This window comes from Aulostomus chinensis, chromosome 18, assembly GCF_037954235.1.
Source record: "Aulostomus chinensis isolate RoL2024-O1b breed Wild chromosome 18, RoL_Achi_v1.0, whole genome shotgun sequence".
NCBI classification, from domain to species: domain Eukaryota; kingdom Metazoa; phylum Chordata; class Actinopteri; order Syngnathiformes; family Aulostomidae; genus Aulostomus; species Aulostomus chinensis.
Window position 1 is genome coordinate 4,132,212 of NC_141337.1, and position 22,644 is coordinate 4,154,855.

Here is a 22,644-nt window from a genome sequence, read left to right on the forward strand (position 1 = left end):
AAAGATGTCCTGAAACCCAGAAATAATTGCCTGAAATAAAGCCTGTAGTTAACACAAGTTTTAAGATATTTTGTTGTAGTATTCTGGGGCATAAAGTAGGCAAGTCAATGCCACACTTGTGAATTTTGGAGGCGTAAACCTTGAATTTAGTTTGTGATACGTATGTATAAATATGAGTTTTGAGCATCTGAGATCTCTCCAGTGTCTGCACCACTCTCCTCTTTGCTCTCCCCCCTGACACCATCAAAGGCTTCCCTTGGTATTTTATTGAAGAGGGTACAGCTGTTGCGAGTGGTATTTTTGCAGTGACTCAACCATCTGCCATTTTGAAAAGCTCCATGACGTTCGCTGACAGCCATCTTCCTGTTGTAATAAAGGAAGTTAATGGTGTAGGAGGGATTTTTAGGCTCTGACCCTCAAGCTTTGATAAATCATGTGTTTTAGGTGGGAGAGTTTGGGTCATCGGGGTTTTCTTCTCCTCAGAGCTGCAGAGCTTCATACGTTAAAGCGCCACTGAGGCTGAAATGTAAAACACATTCTGGATGGATTTAATGCTTTTAGACAGTGATGAATGATGTATTTCACATTTTACTGCTAGTTTGTACAGTATTTGTTGCCTCAACGCCAGCTTTTACTGGTATATGCCCAATCATCGCTGGTGTTGCCATATGGTTTCATAACTAGTTTAATGAATATCACCTGGATGGAGAGATATTTTCTGTAGTCGCACATATGCTTCAGTAAACTCACAGATTTTCTAAATGGAGACTAAATTAGAGGGTTGGGTGGGTTTTTTGTTTGTTTGTTTGCTTTTTACTGCCGAAACTTCACACAAAGAAAGTCTTTGGACTTCCAGTCTGGATGCATCAAAACTGTCACATATCTGAACTGTCACAACAGCTGAAATCCCAGCAATGCGCCCCCTGATAGTGAAACAGTTACCTTTCGAGAACGTTATTGTTGTTGTGATTACTCTCATTTCCAGAAGAGCTAGAGGGAAGTCACATGCATGTGACATGCGATTTATTTAATGGAATAGTCCACATTTATATGTATGTACTGTAACTGCATTTTAAAAGCTGTTACTGTAGCAAAATGTGTGAAAAGTATAAACTCGTGGATGCCCCAGAGCAGCTAACCTCAGTCTTTGGCTAATTATATTCAAATTTACTGCTATTTTGATCGTAAACAAGACTGAGCGTGCCTCGGCAGTTCCTCACCTCAGCGATGTGAGTGCTTGCAGCCTGTCACCATGGAAATCCTACCCATCGCTACTCTCCATCCCTTATGAGTAGCAGTGCTGCACTCCTCTGATGTTTGCCATCATGCTTGCACAGAAACCCAACGGGGTGTGTGTGTGTGTGTGTGTGTGTGTGTGTGTGTGTGTGTGTGTGTGTGTGTGTGACGGCATATGCTTGAGTTTGTTGGTAGGTGCGAAGAGGATTGTGGGGATTCTTTCTCGGAGATGGTGACTCACACTTCAGGCCCTCTGCGTGGCTGAATTTGCTGAAAGCAATAACTCATTATTCTCTCTGTTTCTTTGTCTCCCTGTCCTCGTTTATTCTTCTCCGACCTCCTGTCATCTTCCCCGTCATCCCTGTGCGTCCAGGTATGTGTTTGAGAGCGTGGGCAACAAGCGGACACTCACTATCAACAAGTGCAACCTGTCGGATGACGCAGAGTACGAGTGCGTGGTAGGGGAGGAGAAGAGCTTCACTGAGGTTTTTGTCAAAGGTACATGAGTCATATTTTGGAGGAATCCTTCTTTCTGGAGGATGAGTTTTTTTCTGCTCAGTTAAGCAGATGCTGTCATTTGAGCGTCGAGAGGCTTGTCAGCCTGCTCCCTTCCTGGGTCGGTGTTTGTCATCTGTTTATGTCAATGCTTTTGTGTCACACAGTAGCCCGCTGTGCTGTTTCTGCTCACTCATTTTTAATGGCTGTGTGGCACTGAAAAGTTTGTCAACTGTCATGTATAATTGTGTAGGTATTACATGTTTCACTGTATTATTAGAATTTGGCTGATGTGGGCATTTTTGACACTGTATTTGAAAGCAGTTAAATGGAATTATTTATATACCTTGAATAATATATATTTTCAAAGATATATTAAATAAGTAATGCATCGTAGGTTTTTAATTCTTATATTATATTAGATTAGTTTAGATTACATTAAATTATGATAGAGAATATAGGACTATTCAAAATTAGCCTCTTTTCCATATGGGTCACACCAATGTACAGTCTTGAGAGGCATGCAAAAAAAATTAACAACCAACAACCCAAAAACAAAGTAAAAATGCAGAAAATCCACAAGATTCATAATCTAACCTGTTTAACCGCAAATAATCATGAAATATTGCAAATTGACCCACAACAGCAAGACATTTACCATCAAAAATAAACGTTACTTTATATTGTATATGAAGTACTGTATCAGCCTAACAAGGGCTGTATAATCTACAGTATAACTACTGCATAATTTATTCTTTTATATGATAATTTATCAGATGTGAATGTCATCCTGATGTATCAATCCAACTAGGTGCTTGTGTCTTGTCTGTCTCGTGTGTGTGTGTGTGTGTGTGTGTGTGTGTGTGTGTGTGTGTGTGTGTGTGTTAGAGCTTTTAATAGATGTTACTGCATCTGCTGCTGCTATATTAATCCTGTGCTGTATTCTGGGTGCTAACTTCTGCCCGTTCTGCTTTTGCATCATCAAAGGACATAGAAGAGGGTAAATGCTTCACCACAGGCACACTGCACCCATGTACCTTTTGTGTGTGTGTGTGTGTGTGTGTGCGTGTGCGCGTGCATACGCAGGCAGGCAGGCAGGCGAGTGTTTTGTTTCCATAAAAGTAGAATTTCTCCACATCAGTACATTTTGTCATTGATTCATCCTGACAGTAGTGAGGGCAATGGGGAGTTCAGCGGATGACAGCTCGTCAAGACTAGCAGTAACAGTACTTTAAACGGTACCGAGGCAAAAGTTTGGGCTTTTGCTGAGTCATGTCACAAACTCAGGTGAGTGGTGTGTTTCTCACATGGCACCCGATCCAGCACTCGAAAACTCCAGGAAACAATCAGCACTTCTTCCATGCAGTTTGCACAACATGTACTTTGTTAATAGTTCATTTTCTTTTCCCAGGTGTTAAGTAGCTAGTAGTTGTTATTTATATGATATATTTACCATTCATTAAAATTAGGTATGTTGAGCTTCAGAGTATTATTATTATTATTATTATTATATTTGTGATATTCATGATGGTACATGTTAAGCACAACCTTTTTGCATGAGAAAATGTGCGCATCTTTTGAATTTACATTGAGTCCTATATTAGCTTCTAAAATTCCTGTTGCATGTTGCCTGAACACACCTACAAAGTAGTAACCCCTTATAAACGGGCACCTGTCCCCAACGGAATAAAACACAGCACAGTGGAAATTAATGCTAATTTACTGTAATAATATTTTATGAGTGTTTCAGGAGAAATTTAATGAAGTTGTAAAATCAGGTAAAGATACGCTAAAGATGCTTCTCTGGCATTAAACTCACAACGTGCAGTAAAGACCCAAAGCTCATTTCACAAAGCGTGTGAGTCAAACACGTTTCTGAAGAGAATGGAGATGTCTGGAGGGCGGCTGGGTGTTGACGGTGACAGATAGCCGAGGCTAGCAGAGCATCAAGCATCACATGATGTGATACACAGTGTGGCTCCACCTCCCCTGGAGACCCGAGGCACCTTCCTCAAGGCGACTGCGTTGGGTGGCACCACAGCAAAGATGTTTGAAGTATATTGTGCTGTATTGCAAATCCAAAAGGTTGTTCACATAATGTGTGAGTCTTTTTCTACTTATTACAGTACTAACATAGTGTACGGGCCACCCTGCAGCCACCAACAGATGAAGTGAGATGACTTAATTAGCCAAAGCCCCGCTAGCTCCACTTTATCAGTACTTGTTAAAAAAAAAAGGAAATGAAAGCTACTAGTTATGGGTGTTTTTCATGTGTAGGGTGTATCTCCATCTCTTTTCTGATTATTATTTGACTGGATTTAGATGAAACATGTTGATTGTTCTGTGAAATAAAAGACAAAATCAGCTGTGAGCTGGAATAATCCGCCTGACATTAGCACTTGTGGTATAAGGAGCTTTCCCATTTACAGGGAACCACTTAGGAGCCATTTCACAAACTTTGTTTTTAACCGTCCTGAGTGTCCTCGCCAGCAGTCAGCTTCTTCTGAACCTCTAAATCAGTTTGCAGAGTAAACTGAAAGGTACCTGGGAATTGCAGTGACATCCCACCTGCTGTCTCAGAGCATGGAGATGGATGAGGGATGGACGTACAGTATGTGACCTATGTGGTCCAGTAGCATCACGTGTGAGCCAAATAACTAACTTCTGTTGGGCATTGTGCAACATTGCCTTCTGTCTGCGACATTATGGTTCTGTTCATAACCAGAGCAAACGCAGGCCGCTTCAGTAGATGGAACCAAAGTTCAGAAAATCCGGAGTGGCACCAGTTCAAGAAACTGCACTGGTATGGCTGGGAAAGGGTCTCAGGGTTTTAGGAAGAATTGCAGCAAATGCCTTGGAAAGTTCCTGAATATTTTTTCGGGTAGGACCCCAGACCCCCTACACTGAGTCCTACACTCCTCTGTGCTCCGAGTGCAGGATCTTCAGCTTGAATACAGCCAGAATTCTGCCTAAAGCTCCAACAGTTGCTGGTTTTGTTGTTTTCATGTCAGAAGCACATCATTCACTCTTCTCCAGCACAGATAGCTTCCAGCTCTCTTTATCCCATTTGCATCACATTTCTTTTGTGCTTCCTACTCCGTTTGACTCTGCTGAGTTACACACAAACACATGCACGCATGTGCGTGCTCACACACACACACACACACAGATCAGCTATCCGTGTTAGGACATTCCATTGACTTCCATTCATGTGGATATCCTAGCCCAATCCCTAAATCTAAGCCTAACCCTAACCAATTGATGCCTAACCCCAACCTCAACCTAACTTCAATTAACACCTGAACTTTGACCAGGAGCTTAAAAATTACGTTGTGCTGCTGTGTTGTGACCGGTCTCTGGTCCCCATGAGGACCCAGGGCCCTGCTAAGGGTAGTGTTTATATCAGAAAAGGTCTCCAAAAGATAACAAAAACCAAGTATACACACACACACACACACACACACACACTCTCTCACACACACACACACATACACACCATACAGCAGGCGATTTACATAATACACCCGTACAGGTCTGTAATGACTCAATGCTCGTCTGCTGTTTTGAAGTTTGACGTGGAACTTTGTGTTTGTGTGCAGAGCCTCCGATCACCATCACCAAGCTGCTGGATGACGTTCACACTGTGGTGGGTGAGAAGGTGGAGTTTGAGGTGGAGGTGTCTGAAGAGGGAGCCCACGTCAAATGGTGAGCAAGAACATCTGCTGATTCATTCAGAAATTACTTAAAAAAAAAAAAAAAAAAAAGTGACGTGGTTCCAAGTGAACGGTTCATGTCCAGCTCACAAAAATAATTCAACAGCTCATTTGGTGCCTTTGTCATCATAAACCAGTCAGTATTCTAAAAAAAAGTATTTTTTTTTTTTAAGGAAAAGAAGTATTTCAGGGTCTACTGCCCTATGATGAGATTACCAGTACACTACAGTGGAGGAACTAGAGTGAACTTTGCTGGTCAGAGTCATCTCTTCTTTGATTCTTCATTTTATCTGAAGATTCCTGAATCTTGCCCTGACACTCAGGAATCACGTTGTTCGTACGGTTCTCTGTTTTTGAGATTCAAGTTTGATCACTGTGTGAGAGAGAGAGAGAGTTCTGATTTGTTGGCTCATTTCTAAAGTTTTTGTCATGAATCTTACCGTCATCTCAAAAGTTGACTATTATTGAAAAATGAGGATCAGAGGTGTGAGGGGGGGAAAAAAGCACTTGAAATAGGTTACAGCCAGAAGAGGAAGGCTTGTAGTCAGAATTGAAATGAAAAAAAAAAAAAAAGGTCAAAATCTCATATTGATGTTGGACTGAGTTCAATTATATCCTGGAGAAACAAACTGGACATCTTATTTTGAAATTGCCTTTCCTCTGGGGTCTTTAGTATCAAGTTTGTAGCTCTGCAAACTTTTGCATAATGTATGATAAACCAGAAAGAACCCTACAGTACATAATATGTAAATGGTTAGTCATTTGTTTAGGGTTGGGGCTTTATACAGCTCTAAAATGGTCTGAAACACATTAATATACGAAGATATATTAATGATGTTGCTCTTCAAAAGCGAGATGTGCTGGTAACTGCTGTTTTTACTGGATAAGCATCTGTTATGAACATCATTTACAAATGGAAACACTGAAATAATGTAATATTTCAACACAGCAGCCTCTCACACGCTAGAGTGCATTTTAATAAATGTTCTGCACCATTTTCATAATGTGTCAAAAGCCCTGTGTGATGTAATAATACAGACGTTTCCTCTCTGTGCTCGGCAAACGTGTGTGTTTCTCTGCAGGATGAAAGATGGAGAGGAGCTGAGCAGAGAAACTGCAGGTTCAAAGTACAGATTTAAAAAGGACGGGAAGAGGCACATTTTGATAATAAATGAAGCCACTAAGGAGGACATCGGAACGTACTATGCACGCACCAACGGCGGAGAGTCGAAGGCAGAACTAGAAGTTGAAGGTACCATCTTCTCTTTGTCATTAGTAATGAGGGTTTTTAGTTAGCTACGCCTGTTACATGCTACTAACCAGACAAATTCAACCCCCGGAAGCCAAATAGTCTAAATTATCTGAAAAAATTGATTGAATACTTAAACTGTTTGAGGTTCCTTTGTAAAAAAAAAAAAAAAATTAAATCGAAATGAATCAGTGAAAACTAGCAGCAGCTGAGCCAGTAACTAATGGGCCATCATCTGCTGCGTAAAGTTTACTGACAGGTATTTCATGGGTGTTCAATTAGCAGCTTAAAGAAAATTTACACATCAGTGCATCTTGAGCTTTTGGATTTTGACAAGCATGAAAACCAATAAATTACTCATCACTCACGCTATAATTAGGATCACGTCTTTAATCTCAGAATCAGTGCTTCATCACATTAATCGTCAGGGTAATTTGCTGTTACATGTCCATATTTGATGGGTGGGTCCCGTCTTATCCCTCAGAAATCAGGTCATGTTGGTTGCTGTAGATTCACAAGCCAGATGAGGCCCCCAAACTGACGAAACATCTGTCCCTCCCTCCTCTTCCTCATCAGTTGGAGGCTGGAAACACAGTGGTCATAGTTACGGTGCGCCGTGTGGTCCCTGAAAAGAGGATGATAAAACCTAGACAGATATGAATACCCTGCTAACACACAGTGTAGTGCAGCTGAAGATACTAGAGAACGTTATAGGTGACATTTGTAGGAGTAAAACGTGTATGTAGAAGGGAATTAACAGTGTTTTTCTACCATTCAGGTTCCCAGATCGATGAATTAATGACTGTCGGTTACTAGAATATGAGACAATGATCTGGACACCAATTAAAATAAACATCAGAGAAACAATCGGGGCTCTGTGGCCTTCACTTTGATTTTAATTACAAACCTGTAAAAGTTTGTGATTCAAAAACGAATGTGCGCCAGGGTCCCATGCAGTAGGTGGAGGCCCAGTGACCTTTCAGCCATGAGCTACGACTACACCCTTTTACAACCTCTGCTTTCATTTTGATCTGATGAGACAAAAACGCCACAGACTCATAAGGTAAAAACGATACCAGCTACAAGCTATCGCAGCCGGTAATAACATTAAATGGAGAATGGCCCCAATATATTGTGTTTTTACTGCATGTCTGTACAGTAAAATGTGAAGCTGCAGCCAGTTAGTTTAGCTGCAGACCGGGAAGAGGGAGAACTAGGTTAACCAACTGCTTCTAAGGCAGGCACGAGAATAATGTACATCTTTTTAAGTGTTGTCAAAAAAGCGAATTTTCACAATGTTCAATTGAGTCAAAGGAGAGCAGTTTGTCTTGCTTTGAATGCTTGGTTTTGTGACGTAATAAAATAACTGCGATGTTATACAAAGCTCTAGTTACGTAGTGTCACCTGACCCTGTTCTAAATGCTGTGAACCTACATCCCTGTGCGCCATGATGTATCTGCTACAGATAAAGAGCTGCAGGTCCTGCAGAGCATCGCTGACCTGACAGTGAAGGCTACCGATCAGGCTGTGTTCAAGTGTGAAGTGTCTGATGAAAAAGTGACGGGGAAGTGGTTCAAGGACGGCGTGGAAGTCCAACCCAGCGATCGCATCAAAATGACACACATCGGAAGGTATTATGTCACACTGTTCTGGCTTGACGTATAAATGTCAAAAAAGATTTTGGTCTAAACTTCTTCTTCCTAACCAGGTTTAAGTCATTTTTAGACTTTTCATTTCCTGGAGGCTTAACCTAAAACTAACCCTGAGCCTTGTTTGTGTCCCTGGAAGCGGCTGAAGTCAAACCCGCATCGTCATGCATACACACAAGGAAGGTGTTACCATCTTTATGGGGAACTGTCACTGACATTCATTCATTCATATGCATCCCTAAGCTCCTTACCTAAAGCTGCCCACACATGATCAGCAGTGAAAAGCCTCTACGGTGCCGACGTGCAAATACGTGACGTTCTTGAAGAGAGCAACAGACATGGAAGAGAAACTTTCACAGTGTTCACAGTACAACACCACAATAACGAAGAAGCGTTGAATGGCGAGGTGTCAAATATCAGTCTATAGTTTCTCAACTTGGCTTAATCCAGTGCCAACGGTAACGTAGTCACTGATGCAGCCATTTTTGTTGCCTAGAAACCCTGTGCATCTTTTGATGGCACCGCTACGTATTGCTCACTACGCTCACGGTAAAGAAATTTAAGAAAAAAATTCTTAACCTTCAGACAGCCTTTTGTACTGGTCAAGGTCCAGTATTTGGGCTCCGAAAAACAGTCTGGACCTCACAAAGGAGGACACACACACAAACACACACACACACACACACTCACACAGTCACACTCATGTATCTATCACAGTATTGTCTGCCACATTGCCTGGCAAACTATTACTGAAGGGTTCTCTTAGTTGTTTGTTTGACCCATTTTTCCAATAGGCTGCGATTTGCAACACACACGGGCGCACACACACACGCATGCACACATGCGCGCGCACACACACGCACGCACATGCACACACACACACACACACATGCCCCCGGGGTCTGGGTTACTCTCAGTAATCCCTCCATCACGACCACCCGTGGCAGGAGATATGCGAAGGCGACAGCGGTCACGCAAGGTGAAAGCCATTTAGGGTGTTTCTCAGTCTGCAGTGTTGCCTCATGTTGCCAGGGCAACTGTCCTTTGCATATTTGTGGCTCGCGATGAGTTGTTGTCTCCTTGGTAACATCTGGTAACACGTCTCCAGGACCCACAAACTGACGATTGATGACGTGAAGCCAGGGGATGCAGGAGATTATACCTTTGTACCCGATGGCTACGCTCTGTCTCTGTCAGCAAAACTCAACTTCCTGGGTGAGAATCAAACCAGAACAAGGGTTTGATATTTAGTGGTGATTTGAAAATTTGAAAAAAGACTGATTCATATATACTGTCCCTCCCCACTCTCAGAAATCAAGATTGACTATGTCCCGCGACAAGGTGAGTCTGGATTTCTAAAGAATATTAGCCTTGCTGCAGTATGTTGCTCCTTGTATTTTCAATTTCTTTTCATAATTGTTCATTTTGTTCCAGTTTAAGAAAATTAATAACCAAAAGGATGCTTATTGCCAATATTGTGGAATGCGTTACATAAGAAAAAAAAAACCCACTACACCTTGAAGTTGCTCTTGCTATAAAACCTGCATGAAAACAACTTCACCCTCACCAGGGATGGAGAACGTGGATTTTAAAAGGATTATTTTAATAATAAATGTTCAGTCAAAAGTGAGGGTGTGCTTCCACTTGGCATCTTATAACAAGCAGAAAAGCACTGACAGATGCAGGAAACAAGCCGCTGGAAAAAACGCTGGATTGTAGTGAAGACGCTTACAAGAAGCTTTTAGTTGTGAGTCAGGAAATTATGATCTGGACAGAAGATCATAAAAGCATGCTGCAGATTCAGAAACACAACACGTAACAGAAGCGCACCCGACAACACCAGACAGTTCAGAGTGATGAACACCTCTGGATACGCTCCTTTGTTGTTGTTGTTGTTGTTGTCGTCATGTTTGTTTGTTTTTTGACACATGAACGAGACAGGAAGGAAAATTGTGAAGCAGCAGTTTCAATGAACGAAGTGGGAAGAGTGAAATGGTTTAGCTGTTGTCCTTTCTGTCACTGGATATTAAAATACTTAGACATGAAATTCCACAACATTCAAACGAACATCAACACCATGGTTTTAACACGGTCATCTCAAACTTAGGTTTAAAATTGAGCTTTTTATGCACTTGTTGTATTATAAATGACATCCGCCAACCTGCAGTACCTTCGTAACCCACTGGGGGGGGGGGGCACGGCCCACAATTTCGGGATCAAGCGACGGAAACGTTAAAACTTAACAGCGATTGGAGAGCTGATATCTCCACAACGGTGGCTACTTTGCTACATTGTATGAACTTAGCATCGGTAGAAAGTGTTTCTGAGTTTTCTTCCCAACCACCAAAAGAAAAGTTAAAAAAAAAAGGATCTGTGCCACCTCCAGGAACTTATTGCTTATCTGTACTTGAAACACATGGCCTCAAAATAATTTCATCAAATTACAGTAAAGGTTTGACCAGAATAGGTCTTTTAAATCACAGGTGCGAAAAACCCAAACTTTCCTTTTGCAATCTCTCCTCATGGACTGGAGACATGTTTAGGGAAACATCCAGCCAGTCTTGTCACAAGGCACAAAGTTTTTTTTAAAACTTTGATTATTAAGTCTTATCTGTTTCGATATTGTTTGGCAAAAGTGACGTCAGTTTATATTAACCACCACTGGTAAATGGGCTGCGTTTATAGAGCGCTTTTATCCAAAGTGCTTCACAGGGTTACCTCATTCACACTCATACACTGATGGTGGAAGGCGCCAAGCAAGCTGCCAACCAGCTCATCAGCAGCAACACTTTCACACACAAGCACACGTAAATGTACTCATAAAAAAGTATGCGAAAAGTACCTTAAAAAATAACTTAGTAGACTGCTGTGGTTGCAAGTGAGCTCAAATTAAATATAGATACATGCAGTATAATCTTAAAAACAGTGTCTGCAGGCCAGTGTAAAAGAGTGAAAGTACATAAAATGTACTCCAATAAGCATAAAAAGTATTCTGTCATTGTGTGAAGCCAGCTAGCAGTCAGCCAGTTTCTGTGGGGCTCCCTGATGCGTGCACTTTCTCTAAAAGTTGGATGGCGCGTTTAAGTGCTCATTGGTGGTCTCACAAAAACTTCTGGCACTCCCAGCTTTACCCGTGGAAACATGATGCTGCCCCAAATATAAAAGCTTATTGTGATTTCTGGGTTGTTGTTTTTTTCAAACGTAAGAGAATCCAAGCGTTAAAAAATAAAAATAAAAAAAAAAGATTAAATTTAAACCTTAATGGCCCAAAACGTCTTCCAGCAGCTTTGATACAAAAATAAAGATACTTATAAACTGTTTCGCTCTAATCTGAATGACCTCTTGTGCTTTTCTTTTGCTCAAATGTTGTCAATGTAAGATCCTCCCAAAATCCACCTGGACACCAGTGGCACCGGTAGCAAGAACGTCATTACTGTGGTGGCTGGAAACAAACTTCGCCTTGATGTGGAGATCACAGGAGAACCGGCCCCCACTGTGTGCTGGATGAAAGGAAGCAAAGTGAGGAGAAAGGATTCTCTCCGTTCACCTCAAACACATGTCAGATACTCTCTACCTTTGTGCATCACTCGGAGTATCCAGCCCGTAGTCACTGAACAGCATAAAAGAGGAGTGAAACAAAAAAAAATAACCCAGAGTGGGAAGGTTGACTCACCTGCCACTGTGGCATCTGTGACGACGTCACGCGACGCCGTTTCCCTCAATGTTCTCCTTTGTTTCTGTGCGGCGTTGTGTGGTAGGTGATAGGTGAGGCTGAGGGAAGGGTGCGGGTGGAGACCAGGAAGACCCTCAGCAGCTTTGTCATTGAGGGGGCGGAGAAAGAGGACGAGGGTCAGTACTGCATCACCGTGACCAACCCTGCTGGAGAGGACAAGGCTGAACTCATCATCAAGATTGTAGGTGAGTGGCATTTGTTTTCTTTTTCCTCTTTCCGGTACTCATTTCCTGTTTGCAAACGGTCACATCCTGTTTTTTTTGTGGTTGAGTTAGAGAAGTCAAAAAGTTTCCATCGAAATGACCACATTTTAAAAATCGACGTCGACAAATTTTTTTGTCAATACCCAAAGAAGATTTTGATGGACTAAAGGAAGTCGGAGGAAATGCCTCAAACCTGCAGTCTTCCGATTGGCCAGTAGGGGAGAACCCCCTGACTTAGGAAAAAAGTAAGTGTATATAGAGATTTGTAAGAATAAGACCTTCAGCTTCTCACTTGATTTATTTCCTCAGTAAATATTTCCCATGTTTCAGTTCCTTTTCAACCCCACCTGAAGTTCATTTTTGAAAATGACGGTCCCATTAAGAGTATTGGTTGTTTTAGAGTTTAGCTACCTTTTGATTGACAAGTCACCGCCAGGGTCAAGGTTTGCTATCCTCCAGTGCCAATATGGTCTCCTCCGGTTGCAGAGCATGATGACCGCACCAGTTGGTGATGTCACGGCGGCCACGTCCACTTATACTGTTGCAGCTGATGGTCCATACGGCTGCTATCACAAGTCTATCATTTTCTTAATCTAAATGCAAGTGTGATGAATGTTTTAATGTGTTCAGACTTCCCGGCTTATAATTTCATCACACTGTAAAAACATTTTCAAATCCTTTAATCTTGAGTTTGGTAGTCTAGGCACTCTTAATCTTGTCGGCATTATTTGGTATTTATTCTGGATTAGTCAAACATCATGTGATCAAACACTTGGACATAAACAGTGCAACCCGGTTAAATGAAGAATCATTAACATACTCTTGTAAAAGAATTCATCCAGCTTCGCTAACTGGATATGACAATAAACAATAATTTAGTCAACTCTATTACATAGATACATTAGAATTAAAGTATATGGCACATTTTTTTGCAACCTTAGCGCCTGAACGACAACATGCTATGAGAAGAATGCCTCCTCATGTGAAATATACAGCGGAACATTTGCCGAATCACTAACACAACCTCTCAACCGGACGGTGAAGGAAACATGACCGGTGCTACGACAGACTGGTACAACCTCTAATGTGGATATTGAAAAGCGAAATCTGAGTTGGATCATTTAAAAGTATTTTATTGATTTTTTTTTCTCCCCCCATTTTCATATCTCCTCTCTCATTTCTCCATTTCCTCTCTCATCTCCTTCCATTTCCGACTGTAACCTGCGTCTCCAGATGTGCCCAACCCTCCTGAGAACGTCAAATGCACATCAGTTGGCGAGGACTGTGCCACAATCACATGGGACCCGCCTGCATTTGATGGCGGTGTGCCCATTAAAGGTACACACCCCCCCCCCCGCACGCCACACACAGCATCTAATGTTAACATCTGATGTCCCCCTCCCCAGAGAAAACAGCGGTTTAGAGCCGTCGATTACATTCTCGTGTTTTTGAACCCTCTTAGAAAGAGTGGTGTGCTATTTTTAACGGTTTCGCCCTTTGTTGGCGCGGCTTCCTCAAGGGTATCTGATGGAGAGGAAGAAGATCGGCTCGTCCAGATGGACCAAACTCAACTTTGATGTCTACGAGTCGACCACGTATGAGGCGAAGAAGATGATCGAAGGTGTCCTCTACGAGATGAGAGTGTATGCAGTCAACGGCATCGGCATCTCTCAGCCCAGCGCTCACTCCAAGCCCTTCATGCCTATTGGTGTGTTGCCATTTGTCATTAGGAGAATTCTTAATTAACAAAAGCTTTTCACACAATGCTCATTCGAAGGCAGCTTAACCTACCTCCGATCCCATTTACACTGGGTATTAACGTATTAATGAGCTCCTTTCTCTCTCTTAGCCCCAACTAGCGAGCCCATTCGTCTCACGGTGGATGATGTGACAGACACTACCTGTTGTCTCAAGTGGCGTCCTCCGGAGAAAATTGGAGCAGGCGGCATTGATGGTTACATCATTGAGTACTGCAAAGAAGGAAGTAAATATACCTTTTACAATGAAGTATTTTCCTCAGACTTAAAGCTGGTGTGTTAAACTAAATTTCCATGTCTGCTACATTCAGACTGCATATGAGGCCACGCAAATCCGCTCAGTGCTACAGATCCTTATTTCACATTATACGCAGTTTCTCTCTCTGCTGCACCAGCAATGAAGTATTTAGACTTTATCTTGAACGAGAATACTGGACAGGCCTTTGGGGGTCTGAAATGCAGCGCAATGCGTAATTTCCCTAAAAACTGCATTCTGTTTTTTGGCCAGCAGGGGGTCGACTCCACTGTGAGGAAAAGTACCCTCATATTCACTTGATTTATTACATCAGTGAATATTTTTCCCAGGGGCTTCAAGTCTCAGCTGCTGGTTTCAAGTCTTTGTCGCTGCAGTATGATGTTCATTTCTAAGGCTGTCCCAAATACCATTTTTTTGGGCTTCAAATCTTAGGTTTTATTTTCCTGTGAATAATTGAAGCTTCGCCCAAATCAACGTTTAATAAAATGCAGATCCTTCTAACTCAGCATCATTTGCCATAGAAATTTCCTTCAAGTGTGACAGCTCAGCGGTGACGTACAGTTTTCAGGTTATTAGTCAAACTAGCAGACCTGGCACTCGACCATTTTGGGGTCCTCTCTGCAAATTTGGAAGTTCCTCCAGATGCTTGACTGTTTCAACATCTCGCCTGTGCTGTGTTCTTGAAAGCAAGACTGTGGGGTTCTAGTTCTAGTTCTAGTTCTAGTTCTAGTTCTAGTTCTAGGTCTGGTCCTGCTGTTGTGTCTCTGGAAATATCTCTTCTAGAACACTAATGAGCCTGTTTGCTATGTTTTTGAACTTTTCTTCCAGGACAACTTCTTTCTTGTTCTTCCTTCTTTTCTTCTTCTTATTACACTTTTGTCTGTATTCACCCCTTAGGTGACCAGTGGGTGCAGGCTAATGAGAAACCAGTGGAGAAGAACCAGTACAGGGTGAAAGATCTCCCAGTGGGGGAGAAGATGTTTTTCCGAGTGGTGGCCGTTAACATTGCCGGGAGAAGCCCCCCCGCCACTCTCGCACAGGCCGTCACCATCAGAGAGATCATGGGTCAGAGACGTGTCATTTTATTAATATAACCTCCAAAGCTCATGTTCTATTTGAAAATGGATCATTGTGCTCTTGTTCAACATGTCTGTGAGTCTGGGATTTAATATGCAAAGGAGCCTCAGAACAGGTTCAGTACTATTAATATGAAAACCATTTTGTTGGCTATTTGCGTCTCTAAAATTACTCTTAAGTACTCTATATTTCTAAAAGGAAATTTCCACCTTGCACTCTCACGTCTCAATTATTTATATTTCTGCTACACGTGAAAGCATAAATGTATTCATATGTACATTTCATATATTTACACCCCCTCCCACCACCCACCACTCAGAGCATCCAAAGATCCGCCTGCCTCGCCAGCTGAGAACCAAACTCATCAAAGTCGTGGGCGAGAAGGTGAACTTGGTCATCCCCTTCCAGGTTAGGTTCTTGACTCATCTATCGCAGTGTGTGAGTTGTGTTTAGCTTACATCTATTTGATTTGCAACAGAGGAGCAAAACAAAGCCTCAGCAATACACGGTGCTTATTGACGACTCCATTGCTTTGCGCCACGCAGCTTTATCAGACTGAAATATTTAGAGCTCCTAGTTTGGTTTATCTGAGAAGTGGAGAAGCATGAAGAGCCAAAAAAGCCATTGCACGCACCCCCCCCCCCCCCCCCCCAATAAAATAGGTCATTTCAGGGGAGGGGGGGGGGGTTGTTTCAAGTGAACCCTGGAGTGGTTCATTTGAAGTAAAAACTCAACTGGACCAAAAATACAGGCGAGGGATGTCAGATCTAGAACTGCTGATTAGCCCTTTTTTATGACTTTGCATAGTTTTTGTTAACATGCCCAAATGCACTTTACTTGTACTTTGATAAGAGCTCAAAAAGCATGTGTGTGTGTGTGTGTGTGTGTGTGTGTGTGTGTGTGTGTGTGTGTGTGTGTGTGTGTGTGTGTGTGTTTTGGGGGGGGGGGTACTGCATTTGACAGAAACTTACAAATAATGACATCAGTAAAAAGGAGCAAACCATAAGAAGCAAAGGGGAAGGGCAGCGTGGTAAACAAAAATAGAAAAGAAGCAGCCCGAGATCTGTCTGCTTTTGAAGAAGCAGATGAAAAGGCGGTTCTGAGACAGAAGACATGATGTTCTCCAAGGAGAAGAGAGCACCCACGGTTCTGCTTTCTGAACCGTGGGTTCTCAGAGTGGGGGGTACTAAGCCAAACACGTAGTTTATTTAACTCTTTTTGAATGCTTTTGAAAGTTTTCCAGGAAGTTTGACAGAGCATCGCTGATGTGAGCCCTGAATGTAATTTGAATCATTAGAAACGTAGTTTTAAAAAAAAAAGTTCCTCTCCTAACATTTGAGGGACATTTCAAGTAACTGTAAGAATTTATTCCAATTTTTTTTTTTAAAAAAAAAGAGGAAAGGAGACCAAGTGAAACTGGTTGGGGAAAGTTGGATGCGCTGATTTGTTAGCAGAATTATTAGATAATTGGTATAAATAACAAATAAACAAGGCTTTTTACTGGACAATTGTGGTACTCACACTTATTGATATTTTTTAGGTCTAAAACAACATCTAAAAAAAAAAAATCAAGATTTATTTGAGTCAGTAAGGCACTTTGATGAATACTTTGAAATATGTCTTTAGAAGAGGTTGTAAGAAACAACACACAAAAAGCTCCCTCAATTTTTGCAAAGAAGACATATTAAAAAAGTGTAAAGTACATCAAGGACTAACACCCACCGACCTCACAAAAGTGATCAAATTCTTGATATTCAAACTTGTGTGTATGTGAATATGTCAGGTGAATTTGGAATTTTTGAATTTTATTTACGATGTGTGACTGTCCAGTATTACTTGCATGAAATGTCAATGTACCTGGGTAAAATGCCAATAAAGATAATTTTGATTAAATGGTTTTGTTTTTTTCCATTGTAGACAACAAAAAACAGGTTTGCAAGTTCAGAAATATACCAGGGAGAGTCAGAACTAACACTGATATTATGGATTATTCTGCTCTTTCACAAATGATTTCCTTCTCTCCTTTCTGACCTTTCGGTCATCTGTCCGCAGGGGAAGCCCCGCCCGGTCGTGACCTGGTTCAAAGATGGCGTTCCGCTGGAGGACAAAACAGTGGGAACTCGCAACAGCGAAGTGGACACCATCCTCTTCATCCGCTCCTCGGAGAGAAGCCACTCCGGAAAGTACACGCTGTCGGTTCAGATTGAGAACATGTCGGACAGCGCTGACCTGCACATTCAGATCGTAGGTCAGTCCCGTCATGGCCGCGTTCTTCGTGGAGATTACAACCACATGCCAGATCATACCTCACAAGGTGCACCACGAATGACATGTTTGGCAGGAGGTGACACTTGAGCTCAAATCTGTGACATGCCGAGAGGTTTTTTTTTTTTTTTTTTCTTCAAATTTGATGATAATTCCTAATTTCATACTCCTGGGATCTGTGACTCAAAGTAGCAAATCATCAAAGCTGTGATTCCTCTCTGGTATAATCCTGGCGGCTCCTGCACCGCCACTGTGTCCGCCAGCTCATTCCTCATCTTACCACTCGTCTTCCCGGGTCAGAGTGCTGGGTGGATTATTTGGCGGGGCTCTGATGGGATTATTTACATGTAGACTGGCATTAGGTTTGGATTTTGAGGGCTACTCTGTCACATCTTCCTCCAAGAAGGTTGAGCTAATGAGAGGCTGCGTCTGCTCTGATCACCCCCCCACACTCACACACACGCAAATCCCCCCCACACCTCCTCCTCCGCAGATCCGTCATCGTGGTGTTTCAGCTGGAGACAGTACAGGAAGGATTACGGTCATAAACAGTAGCTGCTCACTGTTTGTACTGTACTCCACAGAGGAGAGCGTGCGGAACAAGATTAATGACAAACACGTTACTATGTTCTACACTATTTCTGTAAAGCATTGTGTCTTACCAGGCTGCACAGAAGGATCAATGATAACACGCTGTATTCTTCTGCTCTGTAAGTGAGCACAATGCCGTGTAGAGACTAAATCTCATTCCCGGACGCCTTAAAAGCTGGTAACAGATTTTAGCATCGACGAGTTTTAGCTCGCCTCCCATACCTGGGGTTGTGCAGGACTGCATGCCCCGTATCCGGGGTGAGGTTGAGAGAGTGGAGACTGAAACTAATTTGAAAGAGTGAGAAAATCCCATGAGACAACTATGCATGGCGAGTCTGGCACAAAATTAAAAGCGTTGCCGTGTCAACAGTAAGTGACAAGAATGGATGGGTTTTTGGTTGGAAAAAAAAAAAAGGTCCTTCCAAAAGAAAAGTTGTTGTAGCAGTTTGCAAGCAGTTCTAAAAGCACTCAAAATCAGTTTTTACACATTTCCGCTCAACTTTTTGGGAAAATTCACTCGTTGGTGTGAGCTGCTTTAAGGGTTTTCGACACTTGTGGGGTCAAGACAGTCACCTGCACTGCACCGGAGGCTCCACCCAAAAAATCCAAACAACGTATGAGTGAAAGGGCCCTGAACCTCACTTCCTGAGTCCTTAGGAGATGTCTAGGTGATAACCATGAGGAGTTTAGAACTGACCCCCACCCACGTGGTACCAGTTGACTAATCCTTAGTGCCCTGCAAGGCTCACGGGATTGATATTGTGTCATGCCACTATGTAAACAGAATTCAGGGGTCTGGACCCAAGTGCCATTTTTCCATTCACTCATTTTGCACAATTACTTTAATTTGACAGAATCTCTTTGCCAAATTTGTCCCCTATGGAGTGAAGTTTTCAAGGTGGTCTTGTTGGAAGTTTCACACAAAATCCTCCTCGTCTAATTTCTTTTTTTTTTTTTTTCCCCTCTTAAAAACACACCAGACAAACCTGGTCCCCCCATCGCCGTACAAGTCACGGACGTCTGGGGTTTCAACGCTGCACTGGAGTGGAAGCTGCCTAAAGACGACGGCAACTGTGAGATTATCGGCTACACTATTCAGAAGGCCGACATGAAGACCAAGGTCACTGAACAGCAACCTGTGTCTATTTATGTAACGTGGTCATCTTACAAGCTACAATAGTTACACCTGGAGGTCGTGTCAGAGACTTTCACTTCAGTAAAAAAAAAAAAGAAAGTTGAACCAGCTTTTGTTTCTCTTTAAATGCTGTTCAACTGGTGCAGTACTCTGACAGTTCTCAACCCTCACCCCTACTTCTAAGCTAAATTTGCATGAATTTGTTAATTCAGCAAACAATGTTAAACCCGCAAGAAGCTGTAACTTTGCACCTATTAAAACCAAAGCTGGGTATATGGATTAATGTGGGTTTTGCATCTCATTGCACCTAATTGTTGCTCGAACGCCGTGAAGTCAGTTCTGGCACCGTCGCCTGGATGGGTAATTCTGGAGCAGAAAGCATGACGCGACCTCGCTTGAGGATTCATACACTTTGAGTAACTGCATCCTCGGTTTCTCTGTTGTGTAAAGGTGGCCTAGAAGAACATGGATGCAGGGGATGGACCTCACCCTCAGCTGTGAGCTTCTTTGAACCCTGGGCTTCTCTCTGTCTCTCTCCCATCAGGAGTGGTTCACGGTCTACGAGCATAACCGCAGGCCCAGCTGCACTGTGTCCGACCTGGTCATGGGGAACACCTATTCCTTTCGAGTGTTCAGCGAAAACATCTGCGGCCTCAGCGAGCAGCCTGGCGTCAGCAAGAACACCGCAACCGTTACCAAAACAGGTGATGAAATCCCGGCAGAGCAGCGTCAGTGTGACAATATCGCTGAATGAGGAGGAGCATCGTGCGGAGCAGCAGACGGCTATCGAACACGACTAGTTCAGGCTTGGTTGTGGCTCCTGACATGACAATAATTCCAAGGAAAATTAATTTACTTTGATTGCGCTAAAGAGAAACGTTCTTTGGCAGAGTGTTGAGTGATATTTAATACTGGCCAAGGATTATGAAAGCAACCGGGCTGGGAAATTAACACCTGCCACCCGCCAAACGTTGCTACTGGTTTTGTGTTCTTACATTTGCTTACTCCACCATAGCGGTTGGCAGCTGACCAGCTCATCTCCTTTGTGTTCCAAACCACCGTCTGGCTCTAAAATTGTGATGACTGTTGATCACAGTACCAACCTGAATTGACCGGATAATTTGATGGGGGATCTGCAAAATAGAGGAATTTGCGAGTTTTTCCAGAAATACAGTGTAAAGATTAAAGACAAGACACGAACAGAGCAGGTGGAAGTACGGAGCCCTGGACTGGCCTTGGAGAGAAGGAACATATTTTGAGTGCACAGTTTTGTTATTTTGAACCCACAAGTTGTTCTGTCCATCTAGTGAATTTTGAAGCCACAGTGTTTAACCCGTTCCCTCAGTTTGATTATTTTACATGTTTTCTGTCCATCTTATGGCCACAGGCGAATTAATTTGAGGGAACAAGTTATATTTTGTGGCTTCAAGATCCTACATTGAGGGCCCCAGTTAGGCCCTCGTCCTCAAAACACTTTCCTCTCTATGCCCACAAGTTTTTTTCCTCTCCTTCCACTGCAACTCCAGGTTTCCATATAAAAGTGAATGCTGTGGTTTTTCCAAATTGCCGAATTGTTTGGTTTGTACATAAATGAGAGGTGATTGTTTAAAGGAAACCATCCCAAAGCTCTTATCCCGCGCGCGCTGCCTCTTTCACCAAACGTCTTAGGCTAGCCTTCGTTAGCGTGAGGCTGTTTCACATCTCCTCACCCTGTCTACGGATCTGTGTATCTGACTGATAATCATCATAGATACAGTAAAAATAAATAAATCAAATAATGCCTTTCCTTAAAAAAAGTGATATTTATAAAGTATCATCGTTCATAGTGGTGAAAAACTTTACAGAATTAAAAGAAAGAGACCATAATACAAAACAAATGATTTCCTTCTCTCAAATACAATCTCTCATCTCTCTCCATCAGCGGGTGAAAAGGTCGAGTATCTATTTTTCATTACAAGGCAATAAATTTGCAAGTCTCCCCCTCACACGGCAGCCTCCGATACCGTCCTAATGAAGGCAGGATAGCTTAATAAAATGTTTGGAGAATAAAACATGCTGCTCTGCTCTAGAGTTGTGTTTTGGTCTTTTAATTTTTAAGGAGTTGCACTGAAGCTCACACTGATGCGTATCTGCCTGTGTGTGTTCTCAAAGCGTTACTTTTATGATATATATTCAACACTCCGCCCCCTCCGTCCAGGTCTGGATTACAACCGTCCACCCTTCAAAGAGATGGACAAGAGCACCTCCCCCAAGTTTACAGCGCCCCTGGTGGACAGAAGTGTTGTTGCAGGTTATACTACAGCCATCAGCTGTGCCGTCCGTGGCAACCCAAAGGTACCTCTGTCTCGAGCGTATGAACAAAATGTATCAGAACACTTTAGATTTCAGATCATTTACGTTAAGTTATGTCAGTTGTGCATTAGCTTTTTGTCCCCCTGTTGTAGGCTAATGTACAGTAATCGCTTCAAACTCCGCCCACTTCCTGTCTCCTGTGTGAATGAAGATTCAGATACTGACGTACACTCCCACTGTGGTAAAGTGACTTAGCTCATGCTACAAGAAGTTAGCACTTCCTAGTCTTTTACAACATCGGGGTCAAATGCTGCCCCCTATTGGTATGGATTAGGTTCAGCGCTTGCTTGTTCACACAGTGCACCTTTAAATAAATATGAATCAGGATCCACACTAAATCATTTGCATATTTATTATCACTGTAAATACACCAGATGAAAGTCCGATGTGAATTTTGGAGTTATGTACGAAAATGTCCCCAAAAAAAATGCAGGTTTGTTTCACGGGGGTTTCAGCTTGCTAATTTTTCAAATAATGTAGAAAGCTCTATTTTTAACACATCATGATATTTCCCTCAACCTGGCCAACATGTTTTGTTGCCTAAACCTAAAGAAAATCCACGGAAAAACAAAGTATGAAAGGAAAACCCGTTCATCTGTCAAAAAAAAAACAAAAAACCCCCAAAAGAATATGTTCTGTGTCAGAAGAGGGCTCGCTGCCTGCCTGGCAGAAAGAACCAGGCAAACTTTTCCCCCGTGCAGGTTGTCTCCCAAATCCGTTGACTTCAACCTTGCTCCGCTCCTCCACGTTCGGTGGAACAGAATCAGGTAGTTTTTGCATAATCCCGCTGACAGGAAAACAAACAAACAATAAACAGTTAGTTAAAGATTAAGATGCTGTTCAGGCAATGAGCAGCGTGAAGCCATGAAAGAGGATGAGAGGTGTCGTTTAGCCTCCCGAGTATCGAATATGAGCTTTGTCCTGACAGCGTCT

General features: G+C 42.5%; 1 protein-coding gene across 1 annotated transcript in view; it reads left to right on the plus strand.

Moving 5' to 3' along the window:
• Nucleotides 1–22,644, plus strand: part of mybpc2a (myosin binding protein Ca) — a 38,145-nt gene that overhangs the window by 14,084 nt on the left and 1,417 nt on the right. Inside the window, exons 11-27 of the mRNA XM_086185163.1 lie at nucleotides 1,610–1,734; nucleotides 5,331–5,436; nucleotides 6,527–6,696; nucleotides 8,159–8,324; nucleotides 9,451–9,557; nucleotides 9,654–9,683; nucleotides 11,722–11,861; nucleotides 12,101–12,260; nucleotides 13,512–13,616; nucleotides 13,798–13,986; nucleotides 14,128–14,262; nucleotides 15,189–15,356; nucleotides 15,688–15,776; nucleotides 17,421–17,616; nucleotides 19,205–19,344; nucleotides 19,904–20,063; nucleotides 21,557–21,693. Of these exons, the coding sequence (XP_086041289.1) occupies nucleotides 1,610–1,734; nucleotides 5,331–5,436; nucleotides 6,527–6,696; nucleotides 8,159–8,324; nucleotides 9,451–9,557; nucleotides 9,654–9,683; nucleotides 11,722–11,861; nucleotides 12,101–12,260; nucleotides 13,512–13,616; nucleotides 13,798–13,986; nucleotides 14,128–14,262; nucleotides 15,189–15,356; nucleotides 15,688–15,776; nucleotides 17,421–17,616; nucleotides 19,205–19,344; nucleotides 19,904–20,063; nucleotides 21,557–21,693 (2,323 nt within the window). The remainder of the gene's footprint in view (nucleotides 1–1,609; nucleotides 1,735–5,330; nucleotides 5,437–6,526; nucleotides 6,697–8,158; nucleotides 8,325–9,450; nucleotides 9,558–9,653; nucleotides 9,684–11,721; nucleotides 11,862–12,100; nucleotides 12,261–13,511; nucleotides 13,617–13,797; nucleotides 13,987–14,127; nucleotides 14,263–15,188; nucleotides 15,357–15,687; nucleotides 15,777–17,420; nucleotides 17,617–19,204; nucleotides 19,345–19,903; nucleotides 20,064–21,556; nucleotides 21,694–22,644) is intronic.